Genomic DNA, 21775 nt, shown 5'->3' on the forward strand with positions numbered 1-21775 from the left:
CGCCCGCTTCTCATTGGCTCCCACACGGCTCCGCCCACTTGATGACGATAGGGTGATTCGCGGTGTGTCATGGGTATTGTAGTGTATACGAGTTTCTAACAGCAAACCAGCGAGTCCATAGACCGCTATGATATCTATGAGCTAGTCTGTGTTATGTGTATAAATCACATTACGTTTGAACAGAATTGCTATTTTTTATTATATTCCATTTATTTATTTTTTGGTGAGACAGAGATTTTCTTTTCTGGAGATTATTTGAAGGTAAAACATAGGCTATATTTTATTTTAAAAAAAAACCCAAAATGCTTTATTTTCAACAAATAGCATGTACATGGGTTACTTTTATATTACATCAGAAAACAAAACACAATAATACAATAGAAATTACAAAATAAAAAGAAAAAAAGGGACCAAAAAAGAACAGAGGGTACACATAGGCCTATTACGATATATTATGATCAGTATTATCATATGAAAATGTTAAATGAAGAGCACATTGCAGTTGTTTTAACTGCTTTGCTACTTTTAGATTTTGACATCAATGCACATTTTAATCTCTTTCTTAAGCAATGTGCAATTTTACATTGAAATTTACATAAAAACTAAAATAAAATGTATACCAGCATCCTTTGAGCAATAGTTCTTGATAACCTAATATCACATATGTATAAAAGAGAAAAGTAGCCTGTTTCAAATATTAGGCTATTTTAGGTGAATGTTGATGGTCAGGTGAAACCACATCACTGCCGTTTCCATAGACACGGGTGTAAACATGTGATCAGGTGTGCACACACGGAGAGAGACACCTGTCTGTCTCCTCACCTGTTTATACATCATCAGCTCAGCTCCAATATTACGACATGACTGTAAAGGACCGGACCATCATCAAATATGGCGCGTATCCCCGACGACGGAGAGGGCCGCTCTGATGGGAGTAAGTTCGTTTCTTAACTCGGGAAATGAGTGTGGAGAACCTCTGTTCTAGTCTTATTCACTATATTATATTGTTTACTCGAGTTTTGTGGAGCTTATTCTTTATATTCGGTGTAACTGTGTGTGTAATGAGGGTTTAGTTTGCTGTGGTAACTGTGTGTTCATAGTGACACTCTAGAAGACTGATGAATGATTCATTAGTGAAGTGTCATTAACACACACTTTAAAACTGTTCAAGAAGAACAACATTTGTTCCAAGAAGGTTTCGTTAACATGTAAGTTATGTAAATGTTATTTCTGAAAGTTCGTTGAACATTTTTTTCTTGGTTATGCAAAAATTCTATTTCATAATTTTGCAAACATAACAAGGGAACGTTACTTTTGAATGTTCTGAAACAATTAGAAAACACGTGAATCTAAAACGTTCTGATGCTAACGATTTTTCATTCCAAAAACGTAATTTTTTTAAGGTTAAGTTAGTTTTTGGTTAGCCAGGAAAGTTTTCTTCTCAGAAATAACAACATATAGCCACGTAAATATTTAAATTAGCCCAGTTCGCGGCTTTCTGTAAGCGCGATATAAACAAACCATTTATGCTTAACCCTGGCTTAATATTTTTAAATCTATAATGTGGCATATCTGATCATTATAATGCATTTTGATTGATATAATTTCTACAGTGTATTAAACAGACTAATTTAAGAGCTCTGTATCATTACACAACATTTTTTGCAAAGTTTGGAAAGGTAAAATACAGCATAAGCATAACCTAATAATTAAAGTTCCTAGAATTATAAAAACTAACGGGAACCAAATACTAATGTTTGAACGTTCTGTGTTTGCTGGGTAAATAATGTTTTGTGTAATGTTTTGAGAACCAAATAACTTGAAGGAATGTTCTGTTCCTGGAAGAACGTTTGTTCATAACTTTGGGAGAACCTTGACAAAACGTTCTGATACGTTCCCTGTTATGGCTGGGATATCTGATGATTTATTTTCCCCAGACGGCAACATTGCCCGGATCCGGCCCACGTCTGGTACATGTGGACTCAAGGCGTACGTGGGCCGGATCCGGGCCGACACTGGGTTGCCGTCTGGGTTCTTAACTTAGTCAGTCCTCCTGGGTACAATTTACTTTACTTTAAAAAGCTTCAATATCACATCAAATATATTTCATTATAAAAGTAGCATGTAAAAATAATTTCTATTAACTCATTCGTGCATTCAGCCAATGCTTTTACACAAAGGACTTTGGTTTTATCAGATCATGCATCCCTTGGGAATCGAACCCATGACAGTGTCGATGCTTCAGGAACGCATTAATAGATGTGATATTTTCCCAGATATGTCATACATCTAATTATTTCCGCAATTGTTTATAGTTTACACAAGTGAGTTGAACACAGTAACTTTAGTAACGGGCATTTAATTCTCTTTTTTCTTTCATACACCTTGAATTGACTGAAATTATAATGGTTTTCATGTGTTGGCTTTGGCTATGGCTTGCATTTAATTTAATATCCAACAATATTATTGATATCCTGAACTGAGCTGGAGGATGACATATCCAGAGCAGCTATATATATATATGAAGAGTTCAGATGCAAAAGCCTCTAAATGCCATTTGAAATTTTCTTCTTTAATGATGATTTTTGTCAAGCTTGTATATTTAAGTTCAGTGATTTCACTTAAATGGCAATGATAATTACCTATTAATTGTTATTTAAGTGAAATTACTGAACTTAAATATACAAGTTCGACAAAAATCATCATTAAAGAAGAAAATTTCAAATGGCATTTAGAGGCTTTTGCATCTGAACTCTTCATATATATATACATATATATAAATGAACTAAATTAATAACTTTTTTATAACAAAATGAAGCATCACTGAACTGACTTAAGCTGGACTGTGATGCTATTCTCTTCTAGACACAAACTCTGTTGCATCATTTCCTGTTACCTCTGTAAAGATGCTCTGTGTCATCTAAAGCTGTCTCAGGCTGAGCCTCGTGTGTTCCCGCACCTGTGATCTCCGCTGAGTTCATGGCCTCGGATGGGTCTCCGCTCAGAGACGCGGGTGAGCCGAAGAGGAGCCAGAGGAGCAGATCTGATGTGCTGGGAACAGAAGCTCAGGTGGAGATCGAGAGACTGACCGCAGACGGACACGCAGCGCTGCAGAACCGAGACTATCCCGCCGCGCTGAGGCGCTTCAGGAGCGCGCTGAGAGCCGCCACTACGGTACTACGGGAATCATGCAAACTCAACCTGAAAGCAAAAATGACTTCACAATTAATGTACATATTCTTTTAATGAGCCACCTGTCATATTGCAGTGCAACACTTGAGACTTCCGATTCATATCATTTTTATTAGGTCAACTTTACCAGGAATTTTTTTGATCAAATCATGCACCTGTGATTGACATTAGTTACTGACACATTTACAGGAAATACAAAATATTAGGAAAATTTTGTCCGATACTGATAATTCTTTATTTTTATATTTGAACGGATATATTAGCCGATAAATCTATATCCAAATTTGTATATAATTTTTGAGTGCGTGATTACAAAAAACAAAAGTCTCCCCATTAAAGCCATGTCCCAAACACACAATTATAATGTTCTCGTTATATTTGTATGTAGCCTGTATGACAGATTTGCGCTGCACGTGTTGCACTGAACTGTATTTTCCTTTTTTAAAAGTGATTTCAATCATATTTCAAGCTATTCAAAACCATCACGTCGAACAGTGCGCATCTGAAGCATCTCAGCTGAAGGACAGAATACATTATTTATCGGCTTTAATATATATTACTATTATTAACTTTACTACTTTATTTTGCTCTCCTCACTTACAGAAATGTAGAACAATATCAAAAAGTATATCTGCACAGTAAAAAAATATTTTCAAGATTTGTTATCACAACATATTTTTTATATTCATATTCAACTTTATAATAATTTATTTAGTTGAGATAACTTATTATTTTGAGTTTCAGATGGTTAAATTAATCTCCTTCATTGTATTAACTCACTTTTTCCAGTTTAATCAACTTAAAATTTCAAGGCAGGTTATTTACTTTAAGTTAAACCAACAATATTTTTTTTACAGTGTAGTAATCACAACATTTTTTCTTTTGTCTAATCAACTTATAAATTATTATTAACTCACTTTTTTAACTAACTTATTAACTCACTTTTTCCAGTTCAATGAACTTAAAATTTTAAGGCAACCAGGTTACTTACTTTTTTAAGTTAAAGCATCAATGTTTTTTCACAGTGTGTGGTCTGAATAATTTTTGATTTGGCTCTCTCTATATACAGTATAGAGCCAAATCCTCTCATACCAGCCATAGAAACATAACAAATATCCTTGACGCTCTTATTCAGCTCAGAGAGAAGAGTCTTCAGAGGACGTGTGTGTTGAACCTGGGCGCTGCACTCGTGGAGGCGGGTGATCCTCAGAAGGGGCTCGAGGTGCTGTCCCGATCGGGAGAGCGAGGCGAGCGCATCGCTGACCTGCAGTTTAACCGGGCCGCGGCTCACGAGGCGCTAGGAGAGCACACGCAGGCCACACACAGATATCATCAGGCCGCGCAACTGTACCGCTCGCAGGGAGACGCCGGCGCCGAGGCAGAAACCTGCGTCAGACTCGCTCGCTCACACATGAAGAGGAAGGTAAAAGAAAAAACCTTTAAAGTTCACCTGTAGTCAATCATTTTATCGAGCTGTGTTTGGTCCTGTGTTCCTGCATTTACTTAGTCCTCTAGATTGTGAGTGAAACAATGCAGTTAGTCCTATAACAGAACAAACCTGTGTGTGTGTGTGTGTGTGTGTGTGTTGCAGGAGTGGGACGAGGCGGCGGCGAGTTTCCGGCGAGCTGCTGAGAGCTACAGAGCAGCAGGGAACACTCCTGCGTCTGCACTGGCACTGAAGGATGCTGGGAAATTCATGCTGAAGAGCGGCCACAACACCACCGATGACATCATCAGCGTGCTGACAGACAGCCTGGAGATGAGCGCCGACATACCCGACCAGGAGACGCTGGGTAGTGTGTGTGCTTCAGTATGATCGATTAGTGATGTATACTAATCTCATTTTAGCACCTTTATGTGATTTTTTGCCTTGTGACATTATTTTGCATGAAAATGAACCCCAATATTTATGTAGCGATATTCCGGAAAACAATAAATACTGAGAAAGAACATCAGATTTAGCAGTTTACGACTGTGTACGACTTCATACGATGCTTCAAATTCTGCTGCGCCATTAAAATGCAATGTATTAGCCCCAAATCGTTCAGTTTTTCCATTAGATTCACTGCTAAACATGAGCTTGAAATTACTCTGTAGCTGCATTTAAACATGAAAATATGTGACTGAAATGGACCCATAAAGACCATAATTTGTTTATAGAAATGAGAAATTTTGTAAATGCCACAACAAAACAGCGTGTCGAAAATTTTGTGACTTTGATAAAAGTCACAAAATATCATGAAAAAAATCATAGGTTAACTATTGTTCCCAACAACTTAGAAGAAGGCACTTCACATGTAGTAAAATTGTTGATCTGACGGCACTGATCAGATGAGAACAGAGCTGGATCTGAATAATGACTCTCTCTTCTTCTGTAGAGCTGAGTTTGTCTCTTATTTGATGAAGTTTGCATCACTGATTCTGTTACTTTCCTGTTTTTATATCAATTAATGTGACATGATTCAATTCACGTTTTTGGTATCGCGCTTTCACAATAAACATAATTTTAAAGCAGCTTCACAGAAAGTGCATGAGTCCCTACTACAGTTTACAGTTTACAAGCTAAGTTGTGTATTTTAGGAATGTACATATACAAAGTCACAGATAGCTAGAAATGTATTTATTTAAATAAAGTAATTATTTAACGCAGACACAATGAGCTCATTGAAGTAATGAATACTTGTTTGTTACATTTAGGGAAAAAAAATCAAAAATAGCTTGACACTTAATTATTCTGTTGCATGAAGTGATCCTCACCTGTGTTGCAGGGAAGCTGCTGAACGACGTGGGCTTGAGTTTCTCTCAGATGAGGCTGTTCTCCGAAGCGTCCGAGTGTTACAAGCAGGCTCTTCCTCTGGTCGCGTGTAAACCGCACAGACTGGCGGTGGTTCTGCAGAATCTGGGTGCTGTCCACAACACTCTGGGTCAGTACCAGCAGGCTGTGCGGTTCCACCGAGAGGCAGCGGCGCTCCACGGTGAGACACACACAGCAGAAGAATATGCATAATTATATACACACAGTAAAAAGTCAATGCAATGCAATTATTTTTTGTTCCATCTGTACTATCATGCATCTAAACTCATTGACGTGCTCATATTGAGTGATTACATAAAAAATAACCCCACAGAACAACATTATTAAAGAATTGTTATAGGACCTAAAATATATACATTTCAAAACATTTGTCTTCCAATAATATGAAAAAATAAAAAATTATGAAGTTTCTAAATAAAACTATCATTTAAAGCAGGATATTCCAATAAAATATGCTTTATAGTCAATGATGGTCTCTAACAATGTTCTCAAAACATTAGCTCAAAACATTATTTATTTATTTAACATCAACCATAGAAAGTTTTTAACTGAAACCTTTAGTTGGATGTTCGTCTAACTTGTTTTGAAAGTTCAGAGAACATTTAAAAAGTAACATTCAAAAGTAACATTCAAAAGTAATATTCAAAAAGTAACATTCAAAAGTAACATTTAAAAAGTAACATTTAAAAAGTAACATTCAAAAGTAACATTCAAAAAGTAACATTCAAAAGTAACATTCAAAAAGTAACATTCAAAAGTAACATTCAAAAGTAATATTCAAAAAGTAACATTCAAAAGTAATATTCAAAAAGTAACATTCAAAAGTAACATTTAAAAAGTAACATTTAAAAAGTAACATTCAAAAGTAACATTCAAAAAGTAACATTCAAAAGTAACATTCAAAAAGTAACATTCAAAAGTAACATTCGAAAGTAATATTCAAAAAGTAACATTCAAAAGTAATATTCAAAAAGTAACATTCAAAAGTAACATTTAAAAAGTAACATTTAAAAAGTAACATTCAAAAGTAACATTCAAAAAGTAACATTCAAAAGTAACATTCAAAAAGTAACATTCAAAAGTAACATTCAAAAAGTAACATTCAAAAGTAACATTCAAAAAGTAACATTGGAACACACTTCAAAATGGTGGCAGGGATTCCCCCGAGGGGAAGTGCTTAAGGACGTTTGCAGGTGCGTGTCTAAAAGTGGACTGGAACGCAGCCTAGGAATTACAATATGAAAGGGTCTAATTAAGAGCAGCAGATCGATTATGCGCATCCCGTGTGCAAAATGATGCACTTGAAGCAGCACGAAGTCACAGCATGCAACGCTTCATATTTAAAAGTTAGTTTCTTTTAACAGTTTTAAATTTCAGTTACAGTGCTCATGAAAAACAATTCATAGTGCTCTCTACTCCAGTGCTGTAATCTAACAGACACCTGGGAGAAAAGAATATGATTTAGAAAGCGCAGTAAACTCCAGCAAGAGAATGTCATTTTATGCAAACCATAGACATTTATCTACAAATAAAGTATAATAGTGGGAACATTGATCTTGAAGAGAGTGTCGTCGTGTTACTGTCGTAACCGAAGGCGACGCGCTGTGTGAATGCTGAATGGAGAATGACTGAGGAGAGATGAGTTTCCATTAACTTTAAATTAACAACTTAAATATAAAATTTTTACCTCACATTATGCAATCGAATGACTTTAGAAGTCTTGGAATATAGTGGATGAAAACGTTATGTTTCGGGTTGCCGATGGCTTGCGGCTGGGCTTCTGCAGCGCAGTTTCACACGCGGGGAGAGGTGCAGAGAGCTCCGGATCAGCAGCTTGCTCGGAGCAAGGATCACAGCGCATATTGAACTATATCGATATATGCGATATGGTCTAATTCCTTAACGCATTTAAAAATATATCAATATATTGCCCAGCCCTAAAAAAACATTTTAAAAACACTTAGTTCAGAACATATTTTTGTCAGCTGGGTGGATGGAGGTGCATGAACGTATAATGATTATTTCTGGTGCACCTGTAATATCGTGCATCTGAACAGATCGTGTCCGCAGGTTCTCTGGGAAGCCGTGGGGCTCAGGGTCGGTGTTTCAGCAATCTGGGTTTTGCTCTGGTGGAGTTGGATGAGCTGGAGGAGGCGTGGGAGAGTTACATACATGCTCAACAGGCCTTCAGAGATACCGGTACTGTACACACAAGAAATGGGTACTCAAGTTAGAGACTCAGACTCAAGTCACACTTTAAAAGACTTCACTTGGACTCAATAAACAGGACTTATGAATATTTTAAAGTCGACTCAAGTTTTAAAGAACGGGTTATATTTGAAAAGTTTCATAATATCTGCATGACACTTCCCTACATGTCAAGTACTTTGGACCCTTTGATTACATATGTTCATATATTGCTTGTAAACAGAAGTTATAATGGAAATCCCATGTAACATGACAGGAGCAACCATGCCATACGTTCTTTCATCTGGGTTTATTAACATCAGATCAGCTAGGTGCAAAGAATGTAGCAAACAATTCAAGACAACAATGAGATGTTGCATCCAATTCCATAATGTTAAGCCATTGGGTCAGTTGGTCATTCATGGCCATTTGAACACAAACATTTGCAACTACTTTCTGGAATTTGTTGAAAGGGAATAAGCTCAAAACATCCTTGACACCTTTACACCTGTTTTTAAGCTTACACTTGATCTGACCAACCAAAACTCATCTCCAGGTGTAAAAGTAGGAGAGAACAAAGCAGATTAAGTTAAACAAAGATGAAGTCATGCTAATGAAGTACAAAGAATATGAAGACTCCCAGTAGACACTTGAGGCTACAGGTTTGTTTATTATTTAAAAAACAAGTTCAGAAAACAAGGCAGAGTATGCAGCTATGACTTTACTTGATGCAACAACCTCAATATGCCTGGAGACAAATGCTTATTTTTAGCAGTCTGAGAGTGCAGAGGTGCTGGATCTTGAAAGCCAGGCTGGACAGACTGCATCAGACTCATAGCTTGAAGTGGTATTTTACTGGGTTGCTCCACAGGTTTGGAACCAAGACTGGAAAGAGACATGTAAATTGACTGCTCTGGCTTAGGAGAGACCTTGAATCTCGACTGTTGCGACATAGACTACCTTAGCAGCCATATCACCCTGTAGCCCAAGACTGGTTGCCCACTGAAGCTAAGCAGGGCTGAGCCTGGTTAGTACCTGGATGGGAGACCTTCTGAGAAAGCCAGGTTGCTGCTGGAAGAGGTGTTAGTGAGGCCAGCAGGGGGTGCTCACCCTGTGGTCTGTGTGGGTCCTAACGCCCCAGTATAGTAATGGGGATACTATACTGTCAAAAGAGCACCGTCCTTCGGATGAGACGTTAAACCGAGGTCCTGACTCTCTGTGGTCATTAAAAATCCCAGGATGTCTTTCGAAAGAGTAGGGGTGTAACCCCGGCATCCTGGCCAAATTTGCCCAGTGGCCTCTGTCCATCATGGCCTCCTAATCATCCCCATATATATATACCAATTGGCTTCATCACTGTCTCCTCTCCACCAGTAAGCTGGTGTGTGGTGAGCGTTCTGGCGCACTATGGCAGCCGTCGCATCATCCAGGTGGATGCTGCACACTGGTGGTGGTTGAGGAGATTCCCCCCTCTATGTGAAGCGCTTTGAGTGTCCAGAAAGGCGCTATATAAATGTGATGAATTATTATTATTATTATTAGACTGGTAGCTGGCTTGTCCTAATTGCAGACTGCTAGGCTGGGACACAGACTGGTACCTGGCTTGTCCTGATTGCAGACCACTGAGCTGTTGCAATGACTGGTACCTGGCTTGGGCTGACTGCAGGCCACTGGGCTGGGACACAGACTGGTAGCTGGCTTGTCCTGATTGCGGACCACTGAGCTGGGACACAGACTGGTAGTTGGCTTGGCCTGATTGTAGACCACTGGGCTGGGACACAGACTGGTACCTGGCTTGGGCTGACTGCAGGCCACTGGGCTGGGACACAGACTGGTAGTTGGCTTGGCCTGATTGTAGACCGCTGGGCTGGGACACAGACTGGTAGCTGGCTTGTCCTGATTGCGGACCACTGGGCTGGGACACAGACAGGTACCTGGCTTGGCCTGATTGTAGACCGCTGGGCTGGGACACAGACTGGTACCTGGCTTGGGCTGACTGCAGGCCACTGGGCTGGGACACAGACTGGTAGTTGGCTTGGCCTGATTGTAGACCGCTGGGCTGGGACACAGACTGGTAGCTGGCTTGTCCTGATTCCGGACCACTGAGCTGGGACACAGACTGGTAGTTGGCTTGGCCTGATTGTAGACCGCTGGGCTGGGACACAGACTGGTACCTGGCTTGGGCTGACTGCAGGCCACTGGGCTGGGACACAGACTGGTAGCGGGCTTGTCCTAACTGCAGACTGCTGGGCCGGGACAAAGACTGGTAGCGGGCTTGTCCTAACTGCAGACTGCTGGGCCGGGACAAAGACTGGTAGCGGGCTTGTCCTAACTGCAGACTACTGGGCCGGGACAAAGACTGGTAGTGGGCTTGTCCTGACTGCAGACCACTGGGGCCATTAACAGACTGGTAGCCAGTTTGTGTTGGTCTTTGGAAACCAAGCTGGGGTACAAACTGGTAGCTGGCTTGTGCTGATGGCAGGCCAGACTGTGAGCTGAATTGGGCTGGTTGTTGGTTGCCAGACTGGTCCACAGACTGTGAGCTGGCTTGGGCTGACAGCAGACTTCCTGACAGTTCAACGGATTGTGAGCTGGCTTGGGCTGACAGCAGACTACCTGAGAGTTCAACAGATTGTGAGCTGGCTTGGGCTGGCTCTTGGATGCCAGACTGGTCCACAGAATGAGAGCTGGCTTGGACTGAAAGCAGACTACCTGACAGTTCAACAGATTGTGAGCTGGCTTGGGCTGGCTCTTGGATGCCAGACTGGTCCACAGAATGAGAGCTGGCTTGGGGTGACAGCACACTACCTGACAGTTCAACAGATTGTGAGCTGGCTTGGGCTGGCTCTTGGATGCCAGACTGGTCCACAGACTGAGAGCTGGCTTGGACTGAAAGCAGACTACCTGACAGTTCAACAGATTGTGAGCTGGCTTGGGCTGGCTCTTGGATGCCAGACTGGTCCACAGATTGAGAGCTGGCTTGGGGTGAAAGCAGACTACCTGACAGTTCAACAGATTGTGAGCTGGCTTGGGCTGGCTCTTGGATGCCAGACTGGTCCACAGACTGAGAGCTGGCTTGGGGTGACAGCAGACTACCTGACAGTTCAACAGATTGTGAGCTGGCTTGGGCTGGTTGTTGGATGCCAGACTGGTCTACAGACTGAGAGCTGGCTTGGGCTGACAGCAGACTACCTGACAGTTCAACAGATTGTGAGCTGGCTTGGGCTGGCTCTTGGATGCCAGACTGGTCCACAGACTGAGAGATGGCTTGGGCTGATTGTAGGCCACTGGACTGGTCCACAGATTGCAATACAGCTTGTTCAGAGTTCTGGCTGCTGGCTTGAGATGACTGTTGGAGGCTAGGCTGAGCCACAAGTTGGTATCTTGCCTGTGCTAGCTGCACACCACTAGGCTGAACTGTGGAACCATCACGTGACTGCACTAATTGCTGGCCACTCAGTAATGGCACAAGTCCATATCCAAATCTGGCTTGCCCTAACTGATACCTGGGTTGTGAAAACTCATTTCGCTGCTGCAAAGGCTTGACCAAAAAGGTAGAACTTGACATTTGGACTGGCCCGTTACCAGAAAATAACTTGGAAACAACTTGAAGTCTACTTCTCTGAGGCTTGAAGATGGACTGCACTGCAGACTGGTAGCTGCCTTCCACTTGTTGCCCACTGGGCTGGGACACAGACTGGTAGTTGGCTTGTCCTGATTGCGGACCACTGGACTGGGACACAGACTGGTACCTGGCTTGGGCTGACTGCAGGCCACTGGGCTGGGACACAGACTGGTAGCGGGCTTGTACTGTCTGCAGACCACTGGGCCCGGACAAAGACTGGTAGCGGGCTTGTCCTGACTGCAGACCACTGAGGCCATTAACAGACTGGTAGCCAGTTTGTGTTGGTCTTTGGAAACCAAGCTGGGGTACAAACTGGTAGCTGGCTTGTGCTGACGGCAGGCCAGACTGTGAGCTGAATTGGGCTGGTTGTTGGTTGCCAGACTGGTCCACAGATTGTGAGCTGGCCTGGGCTGACAGCAGACTACCTGACAGTTCAACAGACTGTGAGCTGGCTTGGGCTGGCTCTTGGATACCAGATTGAGAGCTGGCTTGGGCTGGCTCTTGGATGCCAGACTGGTCCACAGACTGAGAGCTGGCTTGGGGTGACAGCAGACTACCTGACAGTTCAACAGATTGTGAGCTGGCTTGGGCTGGCTCTTGGATGCCAGACTGGTCCACAGACTGAGAGCTGGCTTGGGCTGACAGCAGACTACCTGACAGTTCAACAGATTCTGAGCTGGCTTGGGCTGGTTGTTGGATGCCAGACTGGTCCACAGACTGAGAGATGGCTTGGGCTGATTGTAGGCCACTGGACTGGTCCACAGATTGCAATACAGCTTGTTCAGAGTTCTGGCTGCTGGCTTGAGATGACTGTTGGAGGCTAGGCTGAGCCACAAGTTGGTATCTTGCCTGTGCTAGCTGCACACCACTAGGCTGAACTGTGGAACCATCACGTGACTGCACTAGTTGCTGGCCACTCAGTAATGGCACAAGTCCATATCCAAATCTGGCTTGCCCTAACTGATACCTGGGTTGTGAAAACTCATTTCGCTGCTGCAAAGGCTTGACCAAAAAGGTAGAACTTGACATCTGGACTGGCCCGTTACCAGAAAATAACTTGGAAACAACTTGAAGTCTACTTCTCTGAGGCTTGAAGATGGGCTGCACTGCAGACTGGTAGCTGCCTTCCACTTGTTGGCCACTGGACTGGGAGCTGTTCTGCACTATTTGCTGGCTACTAGACACCACAGACTTATTACTAGACTGTATTACAGTTTGATAGTTGAGCGGTGTTGGCCCAGGTAGAGACTCAATGGGCATACTTGCACCCATTTCAGTGGTCACAGAACCAGAAACGAGACTGTCACTACCAGCTGAAGATATCAGAGATCCTTGAAGTTGACTACTAGCATCAGAGTCAGAGCCATTTTGTGGACTATAGCTTGCACTGCTATACACACCCTTAACTTGTGCAGCACTGTAAGTGTTACTCCTTGGTCTTAGAGGACTGATGGGATTTGATACATCAGCCCCATACCAGCTGTAGGAACTTCGTGGCTTCATATCCCGCATGGGGAAACCAGCCTCATGGTAAACAGGATAACCACTCCTGACAAAGCCACCAACTAGAAGAAAATAAAAAAGGAAAGAAAGAATCAGACACGTTAACAAATGCGAATTATAGAACTTGCCTGGATAAACCTTACCACTTCCAAAGTGGTCACAGACACAAAGACTGAGAAGTGCCAAGGAAAAACTGTAGACGAAAAAACAAAACAAAAATCAAAACATGTTAGATGAATGCCACTTGTTAACAAATACTACAATTTTTCATCATACCTTAAGAGTCGGCTAGTGGTACCCTCCATGGCCAAACAAAAATACAACAACTAACCACCTCAACAACACCAGTAAAAATTCATACAAAACATTCTTGACCACCAACACGTATTAGTGTTGCTTGACGGACTCTTTATAGTGCCAGCAACTGCCATTTCCCAATTGTTTCTCTACAATCAGTTGTCATGGGAACATGTAATACTCAATTATTAAGTTCAGGTGTTGCAACTATCATGACAGCTGCCATTTCATTAAAGATAGAGTTGTTTTTTTATATTATGATTACTGGACAAAAAGACAGCACACAAAATACTTTTTGGGGATTAATTAAAATTATGTTTTTATTCATTGAGAATACATTTTAACATTTAAAGAAGCATTAGAATGCTCACTGTTTAAAATCTTAGCATTGATTTGGTCAAGCGGCCGTATATATTTTCATATCAAAATCTATTTTGATCAATGATAACAGATGTTATAAATGTTTTTTCTTTCAAATTTGGACTTATGGCTTTAAGTTGTGTTAACCAATCAACAGGTTTGTTTGGAGTATCTTTAGGAGTTGCAAAACTCTTGCAATCTGCAATTCTCAAATGCGAAAATACAAATATCTTTTTGTCTTTATTGAAACTGTTTGAAAACTAGAGTACCCTGGTAATTTTCTTTCAGACTTGTCATGAATAAATACATGTCAACATAAAAATCTGGCAGGACTATTCTTGTTAGCTTTCCTGTGGTGAAAGCTGTGTTCAGGTGAGACCCCCATCAGGTTTCATTTATTTATTTTTTGTATTCAGCTGAATGGACAACTTTATTTTATAACAAAAAGACCAGGGCCCGTATTCATAAAGATTCTAAGAATCCTTTGAGATAACACTTAATTTAGCTTTAATTCTTTTACCTAGTAGTCTCAGTTTAAGAGTGATTTGGGACCGATCTGAGAGCAACTCCGAGTAAGGTAAAGACTAAAGAAAGTCTTAAGCCTCTTAAAGTCTTTGTCCGTGCTCCTAACAATTTTGACCTTAAAACATCTTTTAAAGGTTAATATGCTTTCTGACTTACATTCTTTTATTTTAAGAGTAAACGACCACATTTCTAAGAATTTTCTTTGAATTTTGTCACTAGGAGCTACACTTTTCATTAAGATTCTTTATGAATACAGACCCAGGTCTTAATAGGAAATAAATATAAACACAAAGGGCTCAACATTAAGGAGTTAAATAAAGACACTTATGAGCTAATTACAATAGTCCAAATAAACACATTGGAACAAAGATACAAATTAAAGAATCAGATTTCAAGTATAGGCTGAAATTTACGGTAAAATACTTTCAGTATTCAAGTACAAAATACTATAGTAAAGACTAATGTACATATTCGAGCAGAGTTTTATGCTACTTTCACTTTAAGGCACAGATAACCATGAACTGGACATGAACTACTTCAGCATATTTAAGTATATTAATAAAATTTACCATGCTTTTGAAACATTCATAAGGGGCTTTTTCTTTTTGAGGTTGGAAGCCCTCCCTACTACAGCCACTGGTAGGCCCCCCTCCCCCCAAGAAGCCACCTACCTATGCCTCTGTTAAGACTGCCACCCATAATGTTAATGAATTGGGTCAGTTGGTCATTCATTGCCATTTGAACAGACAAACACATAAGCATTTACACTCTGGAAGTAATCTAGTTAAATGCATTCCACTACCTCTGGAATTTGTTGAAAGTGAATAAGCTCAACATTTTAGACACCTTTACACCAGTTTAAGCATGCACTTTTTTGATCTGATCAAGCAAAACTTCTCCAGGTGTAAAAGTAGTAGAGAACAAAGCAGATTGTTAAACAAAAGAAGGCATGCTAATGAAATACAAACAAAAGGAAGACTCCTAGTAGACACTTGAGGTCACAGGTTTGTTTATTTTTTCAAAAACAAAAGCAAACACTAAATGAAGAAAACAAGGCAGAGTATTCAGCTATGACTTCACTTGTTGCAACAACCTCAATATGCCTGGAGACAAATGCTTATGAGCAGTCTGAGAGTGCAGAGGTGCTGGATCTTGAAAGCCAGGCTGGACAGACTGCATCAGACTCATAGCTTGAAGTGGTATTTTACTGGGTTGCTCCACAGGTTTGGAACCAAGACTGGAAAGAGACATGTAAATTGACTGCTCTGGCTTAGGAGAGACCTTGAATCTCGACTGTTGCGACATAGACTGGTACCTTGCTTGTCCTGATTGCAGACCACTGAGCTGTTGCAATGACTGGTACCTGGCTTGGGCTGACTGCAGGCTGCTGGGCTGGGCCACTGACTGGTACCTGGATTGGCCTGATTGTAGACCACTGGGCTGGGACACAGACTGGTAGCTGGCTTGGGCTGACTGCAGGCCACTGGGCTGGGACACAGACTGGTAGTTGGCTTGGCCTGATTGCGGACCACTGAGCTGGGACACAGACTGGTAGTTGGCTTGGGCTGACTGCAGGCCACTGGGCTGGGACACAGACTGGTACCTGGCTTATCCTGATTGCGGACCACTGGGCTGGAACACAGACTGGTACCTGGCTTGGCCTGATTGCAGACCGCTGGGCTGGGACACAGACTGGTACCTGGCTTGGCCTGATTGTAGACCGCTGGGCTGGGACACAGACTGGTACCTGGCTTGGGCTGACTGCAGGCCACTGGGCTGGGACACAGACTGGTAGTTGGCTTGGCCTGATTGCGGACCACTGAGCTGGGACACAGACTGGTAGTTGACTTGGCCTGATAGTAGACCGCTGGGCTGAGACACAGACTGGTAGCTGGCTTGTCCTGATTGCTGACCACTGAGCTGGGACACAGACTGATAGTTGGCTTGGCCTGTTTGCGGACCACTGAGCTGGGACACAGACTGGTAGTTGGCTTGGCCTGATTGTAGACCGCTGGGCTGGGACACAGACTGGTAGCTGGCTTGTCCTGATTGCGGACCACTGAGCTGGGACACAGACTGGTAGTTGGCTTGGCCTGATTGTAGACCGCTTGGCTGGGACACAGACTGGTAGCTGGCTTGGCCTGATTGAGGACCGCTGGGCTGGGACACAGACTGGTAGCTGGCTTGTCCTGATTGCGGACCACTGGGCTGGGACACAGACTGGTACCTGGCTTGGGCTGATTGAGGACCGCTGGGCTGGGACACAGACTGGTAACTGGCTTGTCCTAACTGCAGACTGCTGGGCCGGGACAAAGACTGGTAGCGGGCTTGTCCTAACTGCAGACTGCTGGGCCGGGACAAAGATTGGTAGCGGGCTTGTCCTAACTGCAGACTGCTGGGCCGGGACAAAGACTGGTAGTGGGCTTGTCCTGACTGCAGCCCACTGGGGCCATTAACAGACTGGTAGCCAGTTTGTGTTGGTCTTTGGAAACCAAGCTGGGGTACAAACTGGTAGCTGGCTTGTGCTGACGGCAGGCCAGACTGTGAGCTGAATTGGGCTGGTTGTTGGTTGCCAGACTGGTCCACAGACTGTGAGCTGGCTTCGGCTGACAGCAGACTTCCTGACAGTTCAACGGATTGTGAGCTGGCTTGGGCTGGCTCTTGGATGCCAGACTGATCCACAGACTGAGAGCTGGCTTGGGCTGACAGCAGACTACCTGAGAGTTCAACAGATTGTGAGCTGGCTTGGGCTGGCTCTTGGATGCCAGACTGGTCCACAGATTGAGAGCTGGCTTGGGCTGAAAGCAGACTACCTGACAGTTCAACAGATTGTGAGCTGGCTTGGGCTGGCTCTTGGATGCCAGACTGGTCCACAGATTGAGAGCTGGCTTGGGCTGAAAGCAGACTACCTGACAGTTCAACAGATTGTGAGCTGGCTTGGGCTGGCTCTTGGATGCCAGACTGGTCCACAGACTGAGAGCTGGCTTGGGGTGACAGCAGACTACCTGACAGTTCAACAGATTGTGAGCTGGCTTGGGCTGGTTGTTGGATGCCAGACTGGTCTACAGACTGAGAGCTGGCTTGGGCTGACAGCAGACTACCTGACAGTTCAACAGATTGTGAGCTGGCTTGGGCTGGCTCTTGGATGCCAGACTGGTCCACAGACTGAGAGATGGCTTGGGCTGATTGTAGGCCACTGGACTGGTCCACAGATTGCAATACAGCTTGTTCAGAGTTCTGGCTGCTGGCTTGAGATGACTGTTGGAGGCTAGGCTGAGCCACAAGTTGGTATCTTGCCTGTGCTAGCTGCACACCACTAGGCTGAACTGTGGAACCATCACGTGACTGCACTAATTGCTGGCCACTCAGTAATGGCACAAGTCCATATCCAAATCTGGCTTGCCCTAACTGATACCTGGGTTGTGAAAACTCATTTCGCTGCTGCAAAGGCTTGACCAAAAAGGTAGAACTTGACATTTGGACTGGCCCGTTACCAGAAAATAACTTGGAAACAACTTGAAGTCTACTTCTCTGAGGCTTGAAGATGGACTGCACTGCAGACTGGTAGCTGCCTTCCACTTGTTGCCCACTGGGCTGGGACACAGACTGGTAGTTGGCTTGTCCTGATTGCAGACCACTGGACTGGGACACAGACTGGTAGCTGGCTTGTCCTGATTGCAGACGACTGGACTGGGACACAGACTGGTACCTGGCTTGGGCTGACTGCAGGCCACTGGGCTGGGACACAGACTGGTAGCGGGCTTGTACTGTCTGCTGACCACTGGGCCCGGACAAAGACTGGTAGCGGGCTTGTCCTAACTGCAGACCGCTGGGCCGGGACGAAGACTGGTAGCGGGCTTGTCCTGACTGCAGACCACTGAGGCCATTAACAGACTGGTAGCCAGTTTGTGTTGGTCTTTGGAAACCAAGCTGGGGTACAAACTGGTAGCTGGCTTGTGCTGACGGCAGGCCAGACTGTGAGCTGAATTGGGCTGGTTGTTGGTTGCCAGACTGGTCCACAGATTGTGAGCTGGCCTGGGCTGACAGCAGACTACCTGACAGTTCAACAGATTGTGAGCTGGCTTGGGCTGGCTCTTGGATGCCAGACTGATCCACAGAGTGAGAGCTGGCTTGGGCTGGCTCTTGGATGCCAGACTGGTCCATAGACTGAGAGCTGGCTTGGGCTGACAGCAGACTACCTGAGAGTTCAACAGACTGTGAGCTGGCTTGGGCTGGCTCTTGGATACCAGATTGAGAGCTGGCTTGGGCTGGCTCTTGGATGCCAGACTGGTCCACAGACTGAGAGCTGGCTTGGGGTGACAGCAGACTACCTGACAGTTCAACAGATTGTGAGCTGGCTTGGGCTGGCTCTTGGATGCCAGACTGGTCCACAGACTGAGAGCTGGCTTGGGCTGACAGCAGACTACCTGACAGTTCAACAGATTCTGAGCTGGCTTGGGCTGGTTGTTGGATGCCAGACTGGTCCACAGACTGAGAGATGGCTTGGGCTGATTGTAGGCCACTGGACTGGTCCACAGATTGCAATACAGCTTGTTCAGAGTTCTGGCTGCTGGCTTGAGATGACTGTTGGAGGCTAGGCTGAGCCACAAGTTGGTATCTTGCCTGTGCTAGCTGCACACCACTAGGCTGAACTGTGGAACCATCACGTGACTGCACTAGTTGCTGGCCACTCAGTAATGGCACAAGTCCATATCCAAATCTGGCTTGCCCTAACTGATACCTGGGTTGTGAAAACTCATTTCGCTGCTGCAAAGGCTTGACCAAAAAGGTAGAACTTGACATCTGGACTGGCCCGTTACCAGAAAATAACTTGGAAACAACTTGAAGTCTACTTCTCTGAGGCTTGAAGATGGGCTGCACTGCAGACTGGTAGCTGCCTTCCACTTGTTGGCCACTGGACTGGGAGCTGTTCTGCACTATTTGCTGGCTACTAGACACCACAGACTCATTACTAGACTGTATTACAGTTTGATAGTTGAGCGGTGTTGGCCCAGGTAGAGACTCAATGGGCATACTTGCACCCATTTCAGTGGTCACAGAACCAGAAACGAGACTGTCACTACCAGCTGAAGATATCAGAGATCCTTGAAGTTGACTACTAGCATCAGAGTCAGAGCCATTTTGTGGACTATAGCTTGCACTGCTATACACACCCTTAACTTGTGCAGCACTGTAAGTGTTACTCCTTGGTCTTAGAGGACTGATGGGATTTGATACATCAGCCCCATACCAGCTGTAGGAACTTCGTGGCTTCATATCCCGCATGGGGAAACCAGCCTCATGGTAAACAGGATAACCACTCCTGACAAAGCCACCAACTAGAAGAAAATAAAAAAGGAAAGAAAGAATCAGACACGTTAACAAATGCGAATTATAGAACTTGCCTGGATAAACCTTACCACTTCCAAAGTGGTCACAGACACAAAGACTGAGAAGTGCCAAGGAAAAACTGTAGACGAAAAAACAAAACAAAAATCAAAACATGTTAGATGAATGCCACTTGTTAACAAATACTACAATTTTTCATCATACCTTAAGAGTCGGCTAGTGGTACCCTCCATGGCCAAACAAAAATACAACAACTAACCACCTCAACAACACCAGTAAAAATTCATACAAAACATTCTTGACCACCAACACGTATTAGTGTTGCTTGACGGACTCTTTATAGTGCCAGCAACTGCCATTTCCCAATTGTTTCTCTACAATCAGTTGTCATGGGAACATGTAATACTCAATTATTAAGTTCAGGTGTTGCAACTATCATGACAGCTGCCATTTCATTAAAGATAGAGTTGTTTTTTTATATTATGATTACTGGACAAAAAGACAGCACACAAAATACTTTTTGGGGATTAATTAAAATTATGTTTTTATTCATTGAGAATACATTTTAACATTTAAAGAAGCATTAGAATGCTCACTGTTTAAAATCTTAGCATTGATTTGGTCAAGCGGCCGTATATATTTTCATATCAAAATCTATTTTGTTCAATGATAACAGATGTTATAAATGTTTTTTCTTTCAAATTTGGACTTATGGCTTTATGTTGTGTTAACCAATCAACAGGTTTGTTTGGAGTATCTTTAGGAGTTGCAAAACTCTTGCAATCTGCAATTCTCAAATGCGAAAATACAAATATCTTTTTGTCTTTATTGAAACTGTTTGAAAACTAGAGTACCCTGGTAATTTTCTTTCAGACTTGTCATGAATAAATACATGTCAACATAAAAATCTGGCAGGACTATTCTTGTTAGCTTTCCTGTGGTGAAAGCTGTGTTCAGGTGAGACCCCCATCAGGTTTCATTTATTTATTTTTTGTATTCAGCTGAATGGACAACTTTATTTTATAACAAAAAGACCAGGGCCCGTATTCATAAAGATTCTAAGAATCCTTTGAGATAACACTTAATTTAGCTTTAATTCTTTTACCTAGTAGTCTCAGTTTAAGAGTGATTTGGGACCGATCTGAGAGCAACTCCGAGTAAGGTAAAGACTAAAGAAAGTCTTAAGCCTCTTAAAGTCTTTGTCCGTGCTCCTAACAATTTTGACCTTAAAACATCTTTTAAGGGTTAATATGCTTTCTGACTTACATTCTTTTATTTTAAGAGTAAACGACCACATTTCTAAGAATTTTCTTTGAATTTTGTCACTAGGAGCTACACTTTTCATTAAGATTCTTTATGAATACAGACCCAGGTCTTAATAGGAAATAAATATAAACACAAAGGGCTCAACACTAAGGAGCTTATAAACATTTGAATAAATAATGGTAAATAAAGACACTTATGAGCTAATTACAATAGTCCAAATAAACACATTGGAACAAAGATACAAATTAAAGAATCAGATTTCAAGTATAGGCTGAAATTTATGGTAAAATACTTTCAGTATTCAAGTACAAAATACTATAGTAAAGACTAATGTACATATTCGAGCAGAGTTTTATGCTACTTTCACTTTAAGGCACAGATAACCATGAACTGGACATGAACTACTTCAGCATATTTAAGTATATTAATAAAATTTACCATGCTTTTGAAACATTCATAAGGGGCTTTTTCTTTTTGAGGTTGGAAGCCCTCCCTACTACAGCCACTGGTAGGCCCCCCCCCCCCCAAGAAGCCACCTACCTATGCCTCTGTTAAGACTGCCACCCATAATGTTAATGAATTGGGTCAGTTGGTCATTCATTGCCATTTGAACAGACAAACACATGAGCATTTACACTCTGGAAGTAATCTAGTTA

The 21775-nt window shown here is 42.9% G+C and overlaps 3 protein-coding genes across 5 annotated transcripts in view; 1 reads left to right on the forward strand and 2 right to left on the reverse strand.

Annotated features, from left to right (window-relative positions):
- Nucleotides 1-2941: 2941 nt before the first annotated feature.
- Nucleotides 2942-21775, forward strand: part of ttc24 (tetratricopeptide repeat domain 24) — a 112966-nt gene continuing 94132 nt past the window's right edge. For all 3 annotated transcript variants that reach the window (XM_089118188.1, XM_089118189.1, XM_089118190.1), the window contains exons 1-5: nucleotides 2942-3174; nucleotides 4328-4615; nucleotides 4784-4985; nucleotides 5961-6167; nucleotides 8078-8206. In XM_089118188.1, coding sequence (XP_088974314.1) covers nucleotides 2980-3174; nucleotides 4328-4615; nucleotides 4784-4985; nucleotides 5961-6167; nucleotides 8078-8206 — 1021 coding nt within the window. In that variant the 5' untranslated portion in view covers nucleotides 2942-2979. The remainder of the gene's footprint in view (nucleotides 3175-4327; nucleotides 4616-4783; nucleotides 4986-5960; nucleotides 6168-8077; nucleotides 8207-21775) is intronic.
- Nucleotides 8845-13753, reverse strand: LOC148977086 (uncharacterized). The gene is made up of 4 exons (XM_089118104.1): nucleotides 13599-13753; nucleotides 13466-13515; nucleotides 9734-13384; nucleotides 8845-9146 (listed from the first exon to the last, which is right to left on the reverse strand). The coding sequence occupies exons 1-4, from the start codon at nucleotides 13625-13627 to the stop codon at nucleotides 8908-8910; spliced, it is 3969 nt and encodes a 1322-aa protein (XP_088974230.1). The 5' UTR covers nucleotides 13628-13753; the 3' UTR covers nucleotides 8845-8907.
- Nucleotides 15497-20187, reverse strand: LOC120491209 (uncharacterized). The gene is made up of 3 exons (XM_089118105.1): nucleotides 20058-20187; nucleotides 19925-19974; nucleotides 15497-19843 (listed from the first exon to the last, which is right to left on the reverse strand). The coding sequence occupies exons 1-3, from the start codon at nucleotides 20084-20086 to the stop codon at nucleotides 16113-16115; spliced, it is 3810 nt and encodes a 1269-aa protein (XP_088974231.1). The 5' UTR covers nucleotides 20087-20187; the 3' UTR covers nucleotides 15497-16112.

The sequence above is a fragment of the Pimephales promelas genome, chromosome 12, assembly GCF_988280905.1.
Source record: "Pimephales promelas chromosome 12, fPimPro1.hap1.1, whole genome shotgun sequence".
NCBI lineage: Eukaryota > Metazoa > Chordata > Actinopteri > Cypriniformes > Leuciscidae > Pimephales > Pimephales promelas.

Excerpts from the sequence above, each read along its gene's own strand:
- LOC148977086 (XM_089118104.1), bottom strand. The coding sequence starts at position 13,627 with ATGGAGGGTACCACTAGCCGACTCTTAAG. Across the intron at positions 13,385-13,465 it reads CTGTGACCACTTTGGAAGTG|TTGGTGGCTTTGTCAGGAGT; the intron begins GTAAGGTTTATC and ends ATTTTCTTCTAG. Across the intron at positions 9,147-9,733 it reads ACAAGCCAGCTACCAGTCTA|TGTCGCAACAGTCGAGATTC; the intron begins ATAATAATAATA and ends TAAGGTAGTCTA.
- LOC120491209 (XM_089118105.1), bottom strand. The coding sequence starts at position 20,086 with ATGGAGGGTACCACTAGCCGACTCTTAAG. Across the intron at positions 19,975-20,057 it reads ACCACTAGCCGACTCTTAAG|TTTTTCCTTGGCACTTCTCA; the intron begins GTATGATGAAAA and ends TTTCGTCTACAG. Across the intron at positions 19,844-19,924 it reads CTGTGACCACTTTGGAAGTG|TTGGTGGCTTTGTCAGGAGT; the intron begins GTAAGGTTTATC and ends ATTTTCTTCTAG.